The following is a 16,533-nucleotide window of genomic DNA, read 5'->3' as shown; positions in this document are numbered from 1 at the left end:
GGTGACATCTCGTCCAATACAAAGGGAGGGCTTTGCCAGGGTTGGGGCCGAGTAAGCAAATACGAGGCGTCAATGCTGCCGCGGGACTTGATTGGTGGTAAAGCTCAAAGATACCGAGTATGTGCACTCCATCTGAGCAGTGTCACACCGGAGGCGCTAAGGGTCAAGGTGAGGCTCCGGGGCTGTGCTCTAGCGTACTCGGCAGTGAGAGCTACCCCGAGGAGATCATTTAGGTCCTTCTCGATACTCCAAAGTAAAGGCCCCCAAATTCCAATGGTCGAGCCTGGGGCTCACGATATTCACATTTGAATGCCGCTCAACATGCCACACAACGGTAGAGACGAGGAATGGCTTCGAGCCCAGTTACAAACCCTGGGAGGGCCGGACTCCAATGAACAAACCCTAGAACCCCTCATATCGACACATTTGGCAACATGGTCCCATACAGAAGCCGATCAGGCAGTCCTCTTCCTTACCCAGGCTTCGGAAGCACGGAGACATGGCGAGGTAAAAACAATGACGAGCCCAGCCAAGATAAAAAAAGATAAATGGACGTACGAGGACTACGATAGCGTCCTGAAACACATTGTCGGCCTCGAATCGGTACCTGTTGGGGTTATTGAGAGTGTATTAAATCATTTCAAGGCCAATCAGCCAAAAAAGGCCCGGACGGGAACCCTAAAATTGCGCAAGCCTGTGACGGACGATGAAACATATGCTCTGATGACCGATCTAATGACGACAGCCTTGACAAATAACCGACTTGATCAACTCCGAATTTTGGCTCACTCTGCTGCTCCAGATGTTGTCAGCAGAGTCATGCCAATGGGGATTTGGATCGACAACATAGAGGGCGTCCAGCTTCTCATGGAGGAGAAAGCTGATACGAACACCTGCCCGGAGGAATTTTTGGGATCTGTTCTAGCTGGGAAGCTGGATTTTATCCGTCTGCTACTTCGATCGCAAAGACCTGTTTCAAATGCCATCACCACACAGGCGCTGCCCGCAGCAGTTAAGCTTGGGAACATTGAGATGGTCCAGCTGCTCCTTGCCCATGGAGCCAATCCCAGTTTTGATAACGGCCTGGCACTGAAAAACGCAATTGATGCCGACCGTGTTGATATTATCATCTTGCTTCTCCTATGCAAGATGCATCCCGCTGGCGATCTGTTGGGATCGATGGTATCATATGTATGGTCAGCACCTCACGTCTTCGCCGTACGCCAATACCATCTGATCGAGGTCTTACTGAATGGAGGTGCCTGCGGAAGCGATGTTGACGTGGTCTTATTGGGTTCCGTCGCGCAGTGCTGGGGGAGTTGGCGCAGCTGCTGATGAGCAAAGGGACTTCTATTGCCTGTTGTGATGGTCAAGCCTACAGGGAAGCAGTACATGCCGTTGATTACGACATGCTTGAGATTCTTAACGGGGGCGATCTAGGGAAAGACTTGGCAAGTGACATTTTTGGCTCCATTGACAGCACTCGGTATGCGGAAGAAATATCGTCGGAAGACTGGTTCAAGCTTGCTTTATCTCTTCTGACACAAGGAGCTGCGGGTGATGTTGTTCACGAGGCCTTGGTTAATCGAGTGGAAGCGAGGGATCTCAAAAGCGTCATATTGCTCCTTGATTCCGGTGCGTCGGTGGATTATGAAGGTGGAAATGTATTGGTCATGGCAGTTTTGCTTGAAGAGTTGGATTATCTCGTACAGCTCCTTCATCGAAAGCCTAGCATCGAGTCAGTCAACACAGCCTTTGCCCACCTTTCCAATATCTCCCATCATGTACGGTTGCACATGACCTGCAGACTCCTCGAGGCTGGAGCAACCGGAGCTTGCGTGGATGCAGTTTTGAATATAGCCGTGAACCTACCTACCTGTCAACGAAATCATACGTATATTGAAGCTCTAGTTAACGGTGGAGCTGATGTTGGCCAGAAAGAGGGCTCTTTGTTCCACGAAGCGGTCCGGGACGGAGATGACAAAACCCTTGGGATTTTACTGGGCGGCAAATTCCCGACTGCTATTCTTTTTACATGTATTCCCCTTGCTATGAATCTTGATGACCGATGGCGGTACAAGATACTGGAGATTCTGCTCGAAAATGGCGCCAAAGGCGGTCCTGTAATCGGTCAGGCTCTGGTTGACAGCATCGACGAAACGAAAACCTCATCGATCCAGGTGACTGAGCTGTTATTGAAAACTGGAGCCGCAAGCACTGCCTTTAATAAAGGAGAGGCGTTCAGAAAAGCGACATTGTGCCGAAATCTGGCATTTCTCAAGCGTTTGCTTCAATTCAACCATCTCGACGAGTCGGAATTCTGTTCATGCCTCTTGGTCACTATAGGCCTCCCTAGGGACCATGTCAGACAAGAAAAGGTCAAGCTCTTCCTCGCCATTGGCGTTGTCATGTCAAGCGAATATTGGATTGCATCTCTGAACCACGAGATGCAATGCATGAGGCAGGATGACAAAGAAACATTAGTGGTGATCAGACTTCTCCTCGACGCAGGAGCCAATGTCAATCATAATCAGGGAGAAGTTCTCTGCAATGCGATAGACATGGGATACCCCGAGTGCTTCAAATTATATCTCCGTTGCAAGCTTCTCATTCCATCACACGAGGTAGCATTCACCAAGGCATTTTCGCATGCCATGAAGACTACCGATTTGCGTTATATGAAACAAGTCCTCAAGCTAGGCACTCAAGCATCACTCCTCAATGGCGCATTGCTCACTGCCACGGAAGGTGGAGAGCAAATGAGAGACATCTGTGAGCTTTTGCTCCAGTGCCATGCCTCTCCCAGTCATGGGAGGGGTGCCCCACTGTGCAATGCAATCAAGTCCACAAACTATCAAGTCAGCATCATTAAGCTGCTATTGGATTTTCAGCCATCGAGCGAAGCTATTGCAGCCGCCCTGGACTGTGCGTTTGATGCCCTTGGAAGCGAAAAACGGCTTGCAGCTATGAACCTTCTCCTTACTTCAGCAAAGCCAGAAGCAACACTGAACGAGTTGCTCTTGAAAGCTGTAAGTCCCTCCATTGACAGATGGAGAGATCGTACTAATTCTTTTGCAAATCAGGTACAAGAGCCGTCGTGTGACCGTCACCTACTCAAATCCCTCCTTCGAGCCGGTGCATCAGTATTATACCAAGATGGCAAATGCATCCTTCATGCAGCAATGAAGAATGACGTTAAATCCTTGAGAATACTATGGCGATATTTCCGCGATCAATCGGCCATAATCTCACGGGTATTTGAACGTGCGTGGATGGAGGGAGCCAGAGCCGAACTCCAGGAAGCCGCCCTCTCCTTCCTTCTGGAAGCAGGAGCAACGGGTAAATGCCTAAATGTTGCACTGGTAGATACAATCGAGGCATTCGAATCCTCGCCAAGCTCTCTCGCATTAGTTACCAACCTTCTGAGCGCGGGCGCTGATGTCAACTATGATAATGGTGTCAGCCTTGTAAAGGCGGCGGCAAAGGGGAACTTCTTTGTGCTTAAGGAACTTTTTGCCCATTGCCCACACCCTGACCATATGACGCTGGCATTCCCCAATATCTTTGCCTCCGGTGTGTCCAGCCTGATGATCCACGACCTTGTCGTGGCGTTTTGCTCTCATCCGTCTCCGCCAAGTCTTACCAACACCCCCCATCCCATTCTTCTTCTGTTGCTGCAGAACTATTCTCAGGAAAAAGAGCTTGTGAAATATTTGATAGACGCAGGTTGCCCTGTTGATCCACCGGTGAAGACGGAAGGGGGAACATATTTGTCATTGTTACATTGGGCGCTCATAGAAGAGAGGGACAAGATTTCCAACAAAGTCTTTGACATTCTGCTGGACGCTGGAGGTACGTTCTCCATCGGGAAATTGGTAATTGCCCTTCTAATTTAATCCCAGCAAATCCAAACCGCAAGACTGCGTCCGGTCTCACACCTCTTGAAATTGCAATTTCGATACCACGACGTGGAGTCGTTGCAAGTCTACTACGCCATAAAGCTGACGCTACAGTGACGACAGGGGCAATTAATCCACGCTCCATGCTCTTCCTTGCCGTAACCACAGGGGACAGCGAGATTGTACGGTCGGTCATGCTAGCTAGCACGATGGTGCGCGATGGGGCACTCCATGAAGCCGCCAGAGAGGTGAACGTCAAAATCATTGAAGTTCTAGTAAGAGAGGGAAAGCAAAGAGACTACGCCTACTCTGGCTGCAATGGCCGCACAGCATTGGCTGAGCTTTGCCTGAGAGCAGACGGAAACGAACCGGTCTATAAGCTTAAGCGGGCAATGACACTTCTGAAAGATGACCGCAACTTCAAAATGAGATCACACGGAAAGTCTGCCCTTCATTTGGCACTAGACAACCCGCGGAACACACCATCCGTGACACAGGCTCTTCTCGACAGCTTCATGGCAGACTACGTCAACGACGACGTTAATATTTACGAAGAAAACGGACTCCTATACTCGCCTCTAGCCTACGTCGCGAAGCATCGGAACAAGGCACCCTCGATCTATGATGAATCTCTACTGCGGCTTCTCACCCAGTTCGGGTGTAGGAACAGGTTTTGGGCCCGAGCAGGACATCCGCAGCCCGCTGACGTGATGGATCCCCCAAATGATATTTACCAAATTATAAGCGATCAGAAGAGCAATGAACGGATGCTGGCACGCATCCGCTGCCAGTCTGATGAGGCGCAAGTCGGCATAGCAAAGCGGCACGAGCTGATACTCAAGAATGAACAGAATGCAGCCGATCAGAGAGCAAAGTTAGAGAAAGAAGCCGAGGCACGCTACATCTCCATAGCGAATAGTCGACATGCTGCAGAGCGTGCACATCTGGAACAGCTAGCTCAGGTAGCTCAGCTGGCTAATGCAGGCCACCGGAGCTCTGTCTACCTTAAACTGGAAGATCCACTGGCCCAGTACGCCAAATTGGATCTCAAAAGGCAGGACGCTGAGCTAGACCACCTTAGAAAACAGCAAGCGTTGATCACGGCCGGCTATAAAGAGCGGGCGGAGATCGAAAAAAAGAATCGCGAGGCTAACGCGCTCGAGATGCGACGTCTCCGAGAGCTCTGGTTTGAGATTGACCCATGGGACTAGATTTGATGGTGCCCATAGTCTATAGTAATCAATACAATGGCTCCATCTTCAGCCAGCAATTAGAGAACATGCAACACTCGGGGCTTCACTGGGCAATTCATTTATATGCGGTAGTAATTGAGCGGTGTCGAAAGCGGTCTAAAGTCAGGCACCCAGGCACCCAGGCATCACTACTGAAAAGTCAGGCATTTGACCCTTCGCCGGCATCAGTTATTTAGTCTTAGCTGATAATTCCTCTCTCGACGCATTCGGAGATTCCAGATTTTCCTTTCTAGATTTCATCTCTCTTTGAACCTCTTTGAACATGAAGAATTAAAATTGACTTTTCCACCCCAAGATCAATGCTACACTTACCCCAACTCTCGGCAGAGTAGCTGTCCTGATAGGGCAATTCGCCATCGGCAACGGCCGCCAGCCGAGCTGAGGAGAGGGGAAGAATGATAAGATAACCATTGACGTGCTATATCTAAGATATCGTGAATCCCTTCAAGTCAGTTTTTCAAGATCTTTGGATATTTTCACTCCAAAGTATTGAATGAACTCAATCTAACCATGAAACCTTTCGCCCTCCTCGGTCTGGCCGCCGTGCCATCGCTAGCCCTCAATATCCCCCCCATACAGCAGCTTCTTTTCCCCGAAACCGATTTGTCGGGCAGCCGTTATAACCCGCTATCGAATCCATCTACACGGGAAACCTGTCCACAGCCACCTAAGGCCAGCACCCCCAATGATGGCTTCCACTCGTCGCAGACCTTCCTCTCCGACGATGCCTTCCGTGCCCGCCAGGCAGAGCGGCTCTCGCGTGCGGTGCAGATCCCAACCACCGTTGGTGATTATATGAATGACCCATACGATGAGGCATTCGAACCTGTAATAAAATTCCAATCGCTGTTGGAAAAGATGTTCCCTCTAGTGTAAGAAACTGTCCAATTATTGACCATTGCATGCCATGAAGGAAGGGAGATCTTACTAAATAAATTATATAGACACGAGCGCGGCAAGGTTGACCACATTAACCGTCTTGGTCTAGTCTTTACCTTCGAGGGCGTTGACAGTTCACGTAAGCCGCTACTCTTCATGGCCCACCAGGACGTGGTCCCGATCGACGACCCATCAGACTGGACCCACCCGCCCTTCGCAGGTGTCTTTGATGGCGAATGGATCTGGGGCCGCGGTTCAAGCGACTGCAAGAACGTTCTTATCGGATTAATGTCCGTGGTGGAAGACCTGCTCTCGCAGGATTGGAAGCCACAGCGCACAGTGCTGTTTGCCTTTGGGTTCGACGAGGAATCACACGGCTTCCTAGGCGCCGGAGCGATCTCAGCAGCTCTGGAGGAAAAATATGGGAAAGACTCTTTCGAATTCATCCTCGACGAGGGCGGAATGGGACTGCAGAGCCTGGGTGATGAGTCCGACCCTAACGGCGAGATCTTGTATGCTCTCCCGGCTGTCGGCGAGAAGGGTAGCATCGACTTAATCATCGATATTGCCGTGCCTGGTGGCCACAGCTCTATCCCGCCCGCGCACACCGGCATCGGTATCATGGCGGAGATTTTATACGAGCTTGAGCGGAAGGAGCTGTTCCCTGCCTGGTTGGATACCAACCACCCGGCCCACGGGATGCTGGAGTGCCAGGCACGGTATTCACCCGACCACGTTGAGACCTGGCTATCCGATAAGTTGAAAGCAGACGATCCCGCCGCTCTAGGCGAAGCTGTTGCCAGCTCCCGCGGTCCCGCAGTCCGCTATACAATGCAGACGTCGCAGGCGATAGATCTGATCCACGGTGGTGTCAAGTCAAACGCGCTGCCAGAGAAAACCTCAGCGGACGTCAACTACCGCGTGGCCTTGCATCAAACGCCCGATCAAATTCTTGAGCGTGCTATCCGACTTATCACTCCTATTGCGAAATCCCATAACCTTACTCTACGGGTTGCCTTCCCCGGTGTGAGCGAATCCACGGAAGGAGATGTGAGCGACCGTACTCTCACTTTGTCTCCTCTCAGCGTTCCTCTTTCCCCGGCTCCGATCTCCCCAACAGATCCGCTCACATCGAAGGTGTGGGCGCACTTTGCTGGAGTGGCACGTAGTGTCTTTGAATCGCACTCGAACCCGCTTTCCAAATCTGCCTCTGGATCTAAGCCGACAGTTGTTGTCACGGGGGATGTCATGACTGGAAACACAGACACGCGCTTCTACTGGTCTCTGTCGGAGAATATATACCGTTGGAGTCCGTCGCGTGCTGGTGGATCGCTGAATATTCACACCGTGGACGAGCGGATCCGCTTGGATGTGCATCTTGAAGGCATGATGCTTTACTATGGTATGTCCTCTTTCTCGTTCATTGTGTCGTTGAGGAAATCTGGCTAATTTTATCAGATCTGATTCGATCTTTCGATGCCTGGGATGGAAAATCCGAGTGAATATACTGCACCACCATTTTGGAATACTTTGACCCATATATATGTAGGTCGGGTGCATACGATATTTAGATCTATAGATCCTCCCATTTCTGGTCGAGGACTCAATACATGCTGCTTTCGAATTTAACTAGCAGAATATAATCCTTGCTCAATCGATTACTTGCTGATTCCAAAATCCCTCAAGGGCATCATGCCGCCCATTGTGATACAACAGATAGTAATAGTGACTGCTGATGTAACCCCTTACTTTTCTGGTGGATCTGTTATGAAATTGATATATGCCTCGATGTTGAAGCATCTTAACATACTCCTAGGTGATACGAATAGAGGCCCGAGGTCACAAATATCGTCACATTCTGATGTATACTCGAGGATGTCAACAAAACTCGCACAGCCCATGCCAAAAGGCAAGGCTACGGATGGGTATAAGCAAGAAAAAGACATTTACCAAGACTGGAATGAACGAAGCGAACGGAATGTATCCGGCACGTCTTCCGCCGTTACTGGTGGTAGATATACTGGATCAAAACTTCCAAATGAGAGACTTCGGGGGGGAAGGAAAGCGATCAACGGGAGAAATGCCAGAAGGCGATATAAGTGAAATAATTTGACAAGAAGCGAAGGCGTCCGCTAGCGGACGAGGAGAGGAGCGAAGGAACCTCCCATGACAGGGCGAGCGACGAAATGATTACCAGGGTAACTAGCTTTCATCAGCAAGGACCATTACAGTACTTGGGGTAGATTGACTTACTCTCCTGAAATAGTTTCGTACAGGTCGGTCAGGGGTCGGTTGGTCGGTGTCTCGTTGATCCAGGTCGCGAGGTCCTTGATAAACATAGCCCGGGTCTCGACTGAACTGATCGCAGCTGCAAAGCACTCCCAGTCACCTATTGAATTATGAGTAATTTGTCAATACGCGGTAAGCAATCGCGGCTTCTACCTTTGGTGTATGTGTGGCGGGTGTCTAAAGGCACACCGTACTTGTTTTCAACAGTCGGGTAGAAATCGCTCTGCATCTGATAGACAGAGTTTGGCACAAGATTTAGGCCCAGCTGGGCATCGGCGAAGAGGTTGTAGAGCAGACCTACAGAAATGGTAAGCAGGATTTCATAGACTCGACACAGACGGCTAAACCTACCATGGCTAGCGGTGTTGCCGTACGACAAGGTCGTTCGGGGCGGGTTAGCATTCTTGGCAATAGCCAGGTCCTGCCACTGAGTGATGTAGTCTCTGGCGATGCTCGAGTAATTGGCAGCATCAGCATTGTGACCAGTCTGTTTGGCAATCACTGACATGGCCTCAATACCGATCATGCCCTTGAGTGCGAGGTTGGTTTGGTTGCTAATCATGCCGGTCAGTTTTGAAAACTTCAGGAGGGGAAGGGCTCACTCACGCTAGAGATCCGGCAAAGTCGTCTGTGGAGATCTGGTTTGCAGGGTAAAGCGAGTCCTCGATCAAATAACTGGTCCACTGCTTGAGCAGAGGGTAGTGTTTCTTCAAAAAGTCGATGTCACCCGACTTCTGCGCATAAGCCAAGGACATGATGAGCATATTTCCGCACTCTTCCAATGGCATTTTCTCGTCGCGTCCGTCAGAGTGACCCGTGGCATTCGGGTAAGCCGAGCCTAGATCGTGCATGGAATAGCTGTTTGGGTACTTTCCAGCCTCCTGGTTCTCAAATAGAGGATTGAGGACGAGCTTCAGAAATTCGGGGTTGGTGTATAAGAAAATCGGGTAGGCTGGGAAGACAACATCCACAGTGTTCATATTTCCGTCGGAAGAGATTTCCTTCAGGAACAGATACATTTTGTCCTGTGTACCACAAAGCTGGGTAGCACCAAATGCCTGTCGAACCGACAGCGAAGTAATAGTGAGATAGTCTTGGCCAGCTGTGTCAATGGAATCCTTGGCTACCCTACTATCAAAAGAGCTCGCGAGATTGCTCGATTCGCGATAATCATGGTGGAAGAATGAAAGAGCGGCTAACTCTGTATCGAAATAACTCTTCCACAAGGACGGTACCGGACCATATCCGGAAGCACCTTCGTACTGAATGGCTTGATCTTGTGTCAGACCGAGTGAGAAAAGTGTACTGACGGGCGAAGAGCCGACCGAGCCCAGATCGGATGAGAACCCAAAGACGGGCCAGCCAGAGGAGATAGCCCGGAAGTTGGTGTCGCGGCCATTGGTGAGTTTTCCATTTTGCGCAAACTGACCACGGACATCGATATCCACGCCGGACTGGTAAGTCATCCCTTTCGAGTCGTCGGTGGCCCAGTACCAGTTACCCCATTCGGCTTGCTCATTCTTTTCAGAAAAGGCCAGTTGAGTCTGTCGGTGTACTTTGTGGTAGGCCACGCCGTCAGTGGTACCATACTCCCATTCTGCGATGGCATTTCTGTCGCCCGATGCCCATTCTAACATTTCGTCAGTCACTATCTATAAAGAAAGAGATCAGAACACCAACCTGCAGAGATATCCGTATAAATTTTCACATCATGCTTCTGACCATCAAGAGAAGAGACCTCGACATTAAGGTAAGAGAAAACGAGGGACTGGCGCTTGAGATCGCTTGGTGTAACAGGCGACAAGAAAGTAATCTTCATTTCAACCTTATTCTCCACGTTCATAGTGAAGATACTCTTGGTCGAAGTATACTCAAACGACGTCTGATTGACAGTTTTGGATCCAGGGAGGCCCATCCAAGTATAGGTATTCCCATCGACGCGGATTAAACCTGCCCACCCATTGACCTGGTTCCTTTTCACGTCTCATTAGTATAAAGATTTGCATATAGCTCAAGCAGTATGATTAACTTACTGCCAAAAGACAGGCCATTGACCAGCCAAGTACCCGCCATTACCACCATCACTTCCTACGTTAAGCCAAGTGCTCAGGTACGGTGACCTGACAGCGAGGGGTATGGCTGGGGGACGGGCAGGGGAGAAAGTCGACTGTGCCCCAATAGAGACAACAAAGGAAGCGACCAGCAGACCGAGGCGATACAGCTGCATTATGACAGAGTTGGACGGGAGAGATGTAAGATACACAAAATACAATTCAGGAAAGCCCGCTGTGTTATTTATTTGCAGAAAGGGGAAATCAGCTCTCAGGAGCTCGGATGCACGGCACTCTGACAGGACGAGTGAAGAAAGGGATCGGGATCTGCGTTTTGTTTACAGGAGAGGAATGTCAGCGACATTTTTATAGTCGAGCTCAATCTACCGAGAGAGGGGGAGAAGCCAACAGCCCCTCCGAGACCCGCATGCCAGAATGCGCTCTCTATGGGGGAATATCAAAGCGGCTTGGCGTAATAAAGGTAGGTAGCAGCAGACCTGCATATCTCAATAACTTCCAAGGACGTTAATCTGCTGACTTCGGTCAACGTCCGGGATGGAAGAGGATACATGCTGAGAGAGGGATATAGTGATGTTAGGGGGTGTCAGAACAGGGATATATGAGCGGAAGGGCCGTGTAAATGATTGTAGACTTTCCTAGAATGGCTCGGATTCAAAGTCAAAGGCCAAAACGCGGTCTAGCAGTTTTCGGAAGTAACGGCATATTTTCATGTCGCATGGAAGACAAGCAGCGGTCTTTGCGGATCGACAAAATGCGTGGCGTCAGTCGACAAGAGCATCGGGGGAATCTGACTTTCGTTCGATGTTCGCCTTGCAGGTGACAGACCACACAGTGGCATGGCGCAAATAAAGGTGTGGAGAAGAAGAGTGTGGTGAGAGGTTTCAGAAATAAGGACTGCAGACGAAAAAGAAAAGGCTTGAGGGCATCGCCGATAGGCCTGGAGTAAATGATAATGCACGAGTCAAGAGAAGTTCCAAGTGCACGTCCTTGATGATAACATCATGTGGACCTGTCGGCTTTGATTTCATGCAGGTAATATCAGGCCTTGATCTTTAGTGCCCGATATATTTGCGGGGAAACGGCGATCAGCAGCGTGGCATTCAACCCATGAGAGCATAGAGAGTGAAGAGATTTGAATAGCCACGGTATCTTAGGTACGGTCTCGGGAACCTGCAGTAAATAATGAGACATCTGGATGTCCTTGAGTTTCTGATCTCAAATCAGAGGGGTTCCCCTTGCAGAGAAGCTCTTTTCTCCGTGTCAGCTTTGGCCCAGCCCGATCGGACAAAACGACTTCAAAGTTCCATCGGTCCTGGATGCTTGTGATGATATGCATGTACCTTGTATATTTGGACGTAGGGTTCCATACTCCGTACATAAGCTGAGGTCGCGTGGGCCAGTAAATGCAGGATCTTGTTTGGAGTTCACGATCCACTTCCTATTGAATCCTCCTTGCGTGATATGTAGTTTCCTTTAGGCTACGGTATTTTGCAAACAAATCAGGACATAAATGGCCATCTGATTGAATGGAAATATGATATGACCAAAATCCACGATTTCGGTGTCCGTTCCTAGAAGTATATAATCTCCCTTCTCATTAGATTCTAGCTTATGATTGGCCTTGCTACTGTGCCATCGCTTGAAGGGTTTAAGTACATCCCGTGATCTTGTCTTGATAATAATTTACGTAATGAGCTTGGGAGTCCAGTGACTTGTTTGGGATCGCGTGACACTGGCTGCGCTACAGGGATAAAGGGGCTCATTTAGGCAAAAGGAAATATGTTTAACCTTCAACCCCCTAGAGCAACGGTCTGTGTAATTCGTACTCCGTACTTTTTCTTCAATTAGAAGCGAACTTTTGAGGTTAATTTGGCACGTGGAGTTGCCCTTATAGGCTTTGATACTCACGTCGATCAAGAATCCACCGACCCCGCTAAATTGCTTGTATAGCGACTATAGCATATGGCACGTCTGTTTATAATCTACTTCTGTATAACTTATAATGACTAGGTGACATATATGAAATGTCGCCCATAATAGGATGCAAGAAAGTATGATCGTGAAACGTACCAGTTAATCCTAGTTCACCTAGAGAATATGCTTGATGCAAGATCTTTGCACAGACTCTCATTTCCGCAAATGTCCAGTGCTATCACCGCATACTATGTCAATGTGACCCCAGCTCGATTATAACAAATTACCCGATGGATTCACTAATGCCCACTCCTGTTGACTAAATTCAAAAGCAAGCATAGTAATCAACATTCCTAGATAACTGAATGAAAACATTGAGGACATGACAAGGAAAAGAAGGCTCACCCCGTATCAATAAAAACAACATGAAGAACACAAAGAATGGACATTATAACCGTGCCAAATGCACCACCACCTACCCGGTGTTGGGTAGCGCTGCTTGCCAGATCATGGCATAAAGCAAACAGTGAAGTAACTACATACCGACAACCTCAAATTTCAACAGGAGACTCAAAATAGGCAGAGATATCAATAAACACCTGAAATAGTACACCCTTATGCTCAAACCAGTGAGAACCCAAGGTATCCAATGGCCGATCCTCGTTTCTGAGAACAGGGCCACTACCTGGTTGAATTGGTGGCAGCATCTCTCCAGCGGTTGCTTCAGCTTCGACAGTCAATTCCCATTCGTCGGACTCTCTTTTGACCATGTTGCTACTGCTCGATTGCAATATCTCTCCAGTAGAGCTTTCAGCGCTCATTTCCAGTCGGTCAGGGTTTTCTCTGAGCCAAGTTTTGTCTTCAAATCCCCGATTGAATGTAACGCATTCGACCAACGGAGAATTTAGAAAGTCATTTACCATAAACCAGAACTCTGTTGGGCACAAAGTATCAGTAAATATCGAACTTGGCTGTATAATGTGCGTAAAAGATTGTAAGGGTTAATTACCATCATCGTCCATTCTGTAAGTAGCGCGGATAAAGGACAAAGTTCCATAGAAGGGCACAAGTACAAGGCCCCTTGGCAATGGGGTATCTATATCGAAAGAAATATAGTAAGCGCACATCTAAAACAGCGAAACTTTGTACCAACCTTCTCGCATACGGTAGATTGCCGCCACAAGCATACCCTTGTGATATCGTGGAGGGACAGCCTTTTACAGTACCGGAATGCGCTGTCCCACTTTCGTGAGAACCTTCGCAATGGCGGGCGGCCCTACAACTAAAGGCCTAATGAAAGGATGGTATTCGTGGGTGTTCCAACGGACTTTGCCTTGTATCCCTCTTTTCCAGCAGAGATCAAGTCCTCGTGCATCAGTCTCAATTCGATAGATTAAATAGCACCTCTTGGCCCAAGTGCTGATATCTTCGTCGAGATCCGCAAGCAGTACGCCAGTGAGAAATCCACTAGGAATAGCTGGTTCAATGTCATGCTGCATGATTTGTAAAAAATCTCCGAAAAGAGCTTTGGTGTGGCTGGGACCACGAAGGATACGAACTCCAAGCCCAAATGCAAACTGCTCATAGGCCGCCGTAGAGAGGTCATGGTGATCCAATTGTTTGACCACCCATTTGGCAAGTAGGGATATCTGCTTTTCGTGGTAATCCGTGATCCCAATATGGTATGCAATGAAAGGGTCAACTATAGGCCCTGGTGGTTTCTTCCAATCCGAGCTAGAATCATCGCGAAGTACTATCGACAATCCCTGATTCCCGTCCGCCGACTTGAGATGATAGGCATGGCCCCCGGTGTAGATAGACCAGTGGCAGGGTTTTGGCGTCCGGCTCAATCCACGTGCCCATCTATTCGGTCTTCCGACAAGATAGACATTGGAATGATCCGAATAGTCGGCATTTGGGTCTGGCTTGTCGAACGATGCATGAAGTTGAAGTTTGTAATTGGCGACATCGGGAAGGCTAGATTTGGTCATTTGATCCTTAGGCAATTCATAAACATGGTCCGAAAATCTCTCACGTCCCTCACCTAAGCCTTCAGCCAGAATTTCATGGTTGGAGGCACCATTCATCATCTGTTCCATGAAGGTGTCGGCTCTGTCGCGGTTGCGCTTGTACTGTTCAAAAGTCATGTTGGATACTTGGAAAGGTCAAGGAATTATGATGATACTGAGTTGATAAGGTTGGATATCTTGAAATTTCTGGTGGGAATTTCCCCATTTTATACCCCGACTGAGGCCTTTCTGTGAAAGATGATGCACCTTGGGGACGAACGAAAATGCTGCGTTGATGGATATAATAGACTGAATTTTATGGCTGGCACTGCCTCGCTATAAGCGCGTTATTATAAAGGGCATCCACAACTCTTGACCAGTTGCTGGATATAAGACGTATCTGCGTGAAACCATCGGAATCTTGAGTGCCTGCCCATGAGTTGCGCAGTGGAATATGCTATTCCAGTAACTATCTGTGATACGCACCTCGCTCTTTGAGGGGCGATTCGCTCATATTATTGACTTGTCGTGGGGGGTATAAGATGGATGTTAAGACAAGGTGAATCAACCCCAGCGGCAAATTGGGTTTAACATTGAAACTCATAACAACACAAAACAAGGCGCACATCGTTGGAATCAACTATCTATCAGCTAATTTACATCTTTAGGCTTCAATAAAGTGTGCCTTGCGTTGTCGTGGCGGGTATATTAGCACATAGTAGAGCATCCAGAAGTCTCTAATCAACTCAGCACATCCCCCTGGCCATGATTTCCTAATCAAAGACAAAGAAACCCCCTGAAACACCCAGTGTCAGCTCCTGTTTCTCAAAGATATAGATATAATTAGCAAGCGCGGCAAATCAAACAACTTCAAGGAACTCCTCCTAGCATCCCTCAGAGACGACGACCTGTCACCACACTCAGCGACATCACCAAATCTCTCCGCATGGACCTCTCAGCGCAGCGCCTAAGTGACATTCAATAATAACTCTAGATAGCAGGGCGACCAATGCCACCCCAACCCCCAAACAATCAAGTCTCAGTGTCAGCCGGGCGGCGCATCCACATCAAACCATTACCGCAATACCTCCTGGGCAGACGATTCCGGCCCACACATTTGGCCTGCAACGTGAATTGCTTCGAGTCCTTCATTTACAATGGTGGCGTAGACAACCATGAAAACGCAGCGCCATCCATACCCATCCGCCAACCAACACCGCTGTCCCCTCACCAAACCACACTGGGCTTTCTGGCATCATATATAGTGCTAATGCAATAGCAAATCAACTTCACAATTGCGCAGCACAAACCCCCAACAACCCTCACCTAGGCTGATGATGAGCCCAATAAAGAGCCCCTCCATACGTGCATGGCGCCTATAACGGGGACTGCGATTTCTCGTTGACGACAATGCAGATTAGGCTTGCGACCGAGGGTTTAAATAAGATTTTGGCGTGTCGTGGGGCTCTGCATGAGTTTACGATAAGGCCTTCTCCCTGAATCAAAAAATATCGTTATGTTAGGGCATAGCAGAACAGCCTCAACCTCCTCGTCACTGCATTCACTGAATTCACAATGTTTTAGCAGCTCGTGGACTTTTGCTGCTATCAAGGACTGAAGCGCTTCATCGTGCCATCGAAAGGGCAAGACTGTCACATTGGAGTTTCACGGGGCACAACTGATAGCAACTTAAAAGACAAGGTACGAGGACGGGAAGAAGTGGGATCGAGGCCTGAGAAATATGGCATAAAGATGGACATAACTAGCACGGGCCTGTCCTAGGCATTTTTGCTACTTGGGTGAGCAACCGGAAATTATTCCTACATTGGACTTGGGGGTGCTTGGGTATTAGGAAATGCGCGTGATTTGGGTGGAGTGTTGTTTGGCCAATAGTGTTCAATAAACACACTGCTTTCACTATGTTCAAAAATGAAATGAACCTGTTAATCAGTTTATTATCGACCATTTTGCAGTCTGAATTCGTGAGACCAGTTTTCCAAGCTGTTGGTGCCCGGGAAACAAGCGGGGATCACGGGGATTACGATTACGGGCGGGGATCATTGGTGGGGAGTCTTAGCAGGGACCTCGGGATTGTCGGGATCAGTGATCTCCGCTTGCCCTATAAATAACCTTATAGATCAGAGGCTTGGCAACTACACATATCATAAACTAAGCTATGTTTTATAGTGTTTTATGCATGGGGTAACACGATCCTGGG

The 16,533-nt window shown here is 48.7% G+C and overlaps 6 protein-coding genes across 6 annotated transcripts; 3 read left to right on the top strand and 3 right to left on the bottom strand.

Annotated features, from left to right (window-relative positions):
* Positions 1-309: 309 nt before the first annotated feature.
* N7517_004659 (uncharacterized protein) lies at positions 310-1,335 on the top strand (the record flags this gene model as incomplete). Its single annotated transcript, XM_056722389.1, has 1 exon — positions 310-1,335. The coding sequence occupies one exon, from the start codon at positions 310-312 to the stop codon at positions 1,333-1,335; it is 1,026 nt and encodes a 341-aa protein (XP_056578639.1).
* A 74-nt stretch (positions 1,336-1,409) lies between these two features.
* Positions 1,410-5,110, top strand: N7517_004658 (uncharacterized protein; the record flags this gene model as incomplete). The annotated part of the gene is made up of 3 exons (XM_056722388.1): positions 1,410-3,029; positions 3,084-3,852; positions 3,903-5,110. The coding sequence occupies 3 exons, from the start codon at positions 1,410-1,412 to the stop codon at positions 5,108-5,110; spliced, it is 3,597 nt and encodes a 1,198-aa protein (XP_056578638.1).
* A 552-nt stretch (positions 5,111-5,662) lies between these two features.
* Positions 5,663-7,533, top strand: cps1 (Gly-Xaa carboxypeptidase; the record flags this gene model as incomplete). Its single annotated transcript, XM_056722387.1, has 3 exons — positions 5,663-6,024; positions 6,097-7,433; positions 7,490-7,533. 3 exons carry the CDS (start codon positions 5,663-5,665, stop codon positions 7,531-7,533), a joined length of 1,743 nt encoding a protein of 580 aa, XP_056578637.1.
* Positions 7,534-8,163: 630 nt separating this feature from the next.
* gta1 (glutaminase GtaA) lies at positions 8,164-10,547 on the bottom strand (the record flags this gene model as incomplete). The annotated part of the gene is made up of 7 exons (XM_056722386.1): positions 8,164-8,233; positions 8,285-8,420; positions 8,474-8,617; positions 8,672-8,874; positions 8,927-9,950; positions 10,001-10,293; positions 10,354-10,547. 7 exons carry the CDS (start codon positions 10,545-10,547, stop codon positions 8,164-8,166), a joined length of 2,064 nt encoding a protein of 687 aa, XP_056578636.1.
* A 2,310-nt stretch (positions 10,548-12,857) lies between these two features.
* On the bottom strand, positions 12,858-13,328 carry N7517_004655 (uncharacterized protein; the record flags this gene model as incomplete). The annotated part of the gene is made up of 2 exons (XM_056722385.1): positions 12,858-13,240; positions 13,316-13,328. The coding sequence occupies 2 exons, from the start codon at positions 13,326-13,328 to the stop codon at positions 12,858-12,860; spliced, it is 396 nt and encodes a 131-aa protein (XP_056578635.1).
* Positions 13,329-13,523: 195 nt separating this feature from the next.
* N7517_004654 (uncharacterized protein) lies at positions 13,524-14,453 on the bottom strand (the record flags this gene model as incomplete). Its single annotated transcript, XM_056722384.1, has 1 exon — positions 13,524-14,453. One exon carries the CDS (start codon positions 14,451-14,453, stop codon positions 13,524-13,526), a length of 930 nt encoding a protein of 309 aa, XP_056578634.1.
* Positions 14,454-16,533: the final 2,080 nt, after the last annotated feature.

The sequence above is a fragment of the Penicillium concentricum genome (genome assembly GCF_028827145.1).
Source record: "Penicillium concentricum strain IBT 3081 chromosome Unknown utg000002l_segment0_segment0, whole genome shotgun sequence".
Lineage (NCBI taxonomy): Eukaryota > Fungi > Ascomycota > Eurotiomycetes > Eurotiales > Aspergillaceae > Penicillium > Penicillium concentricum.
This window is presented reverse-complemented; position numbering and strand designations above follow the sequence as displayed.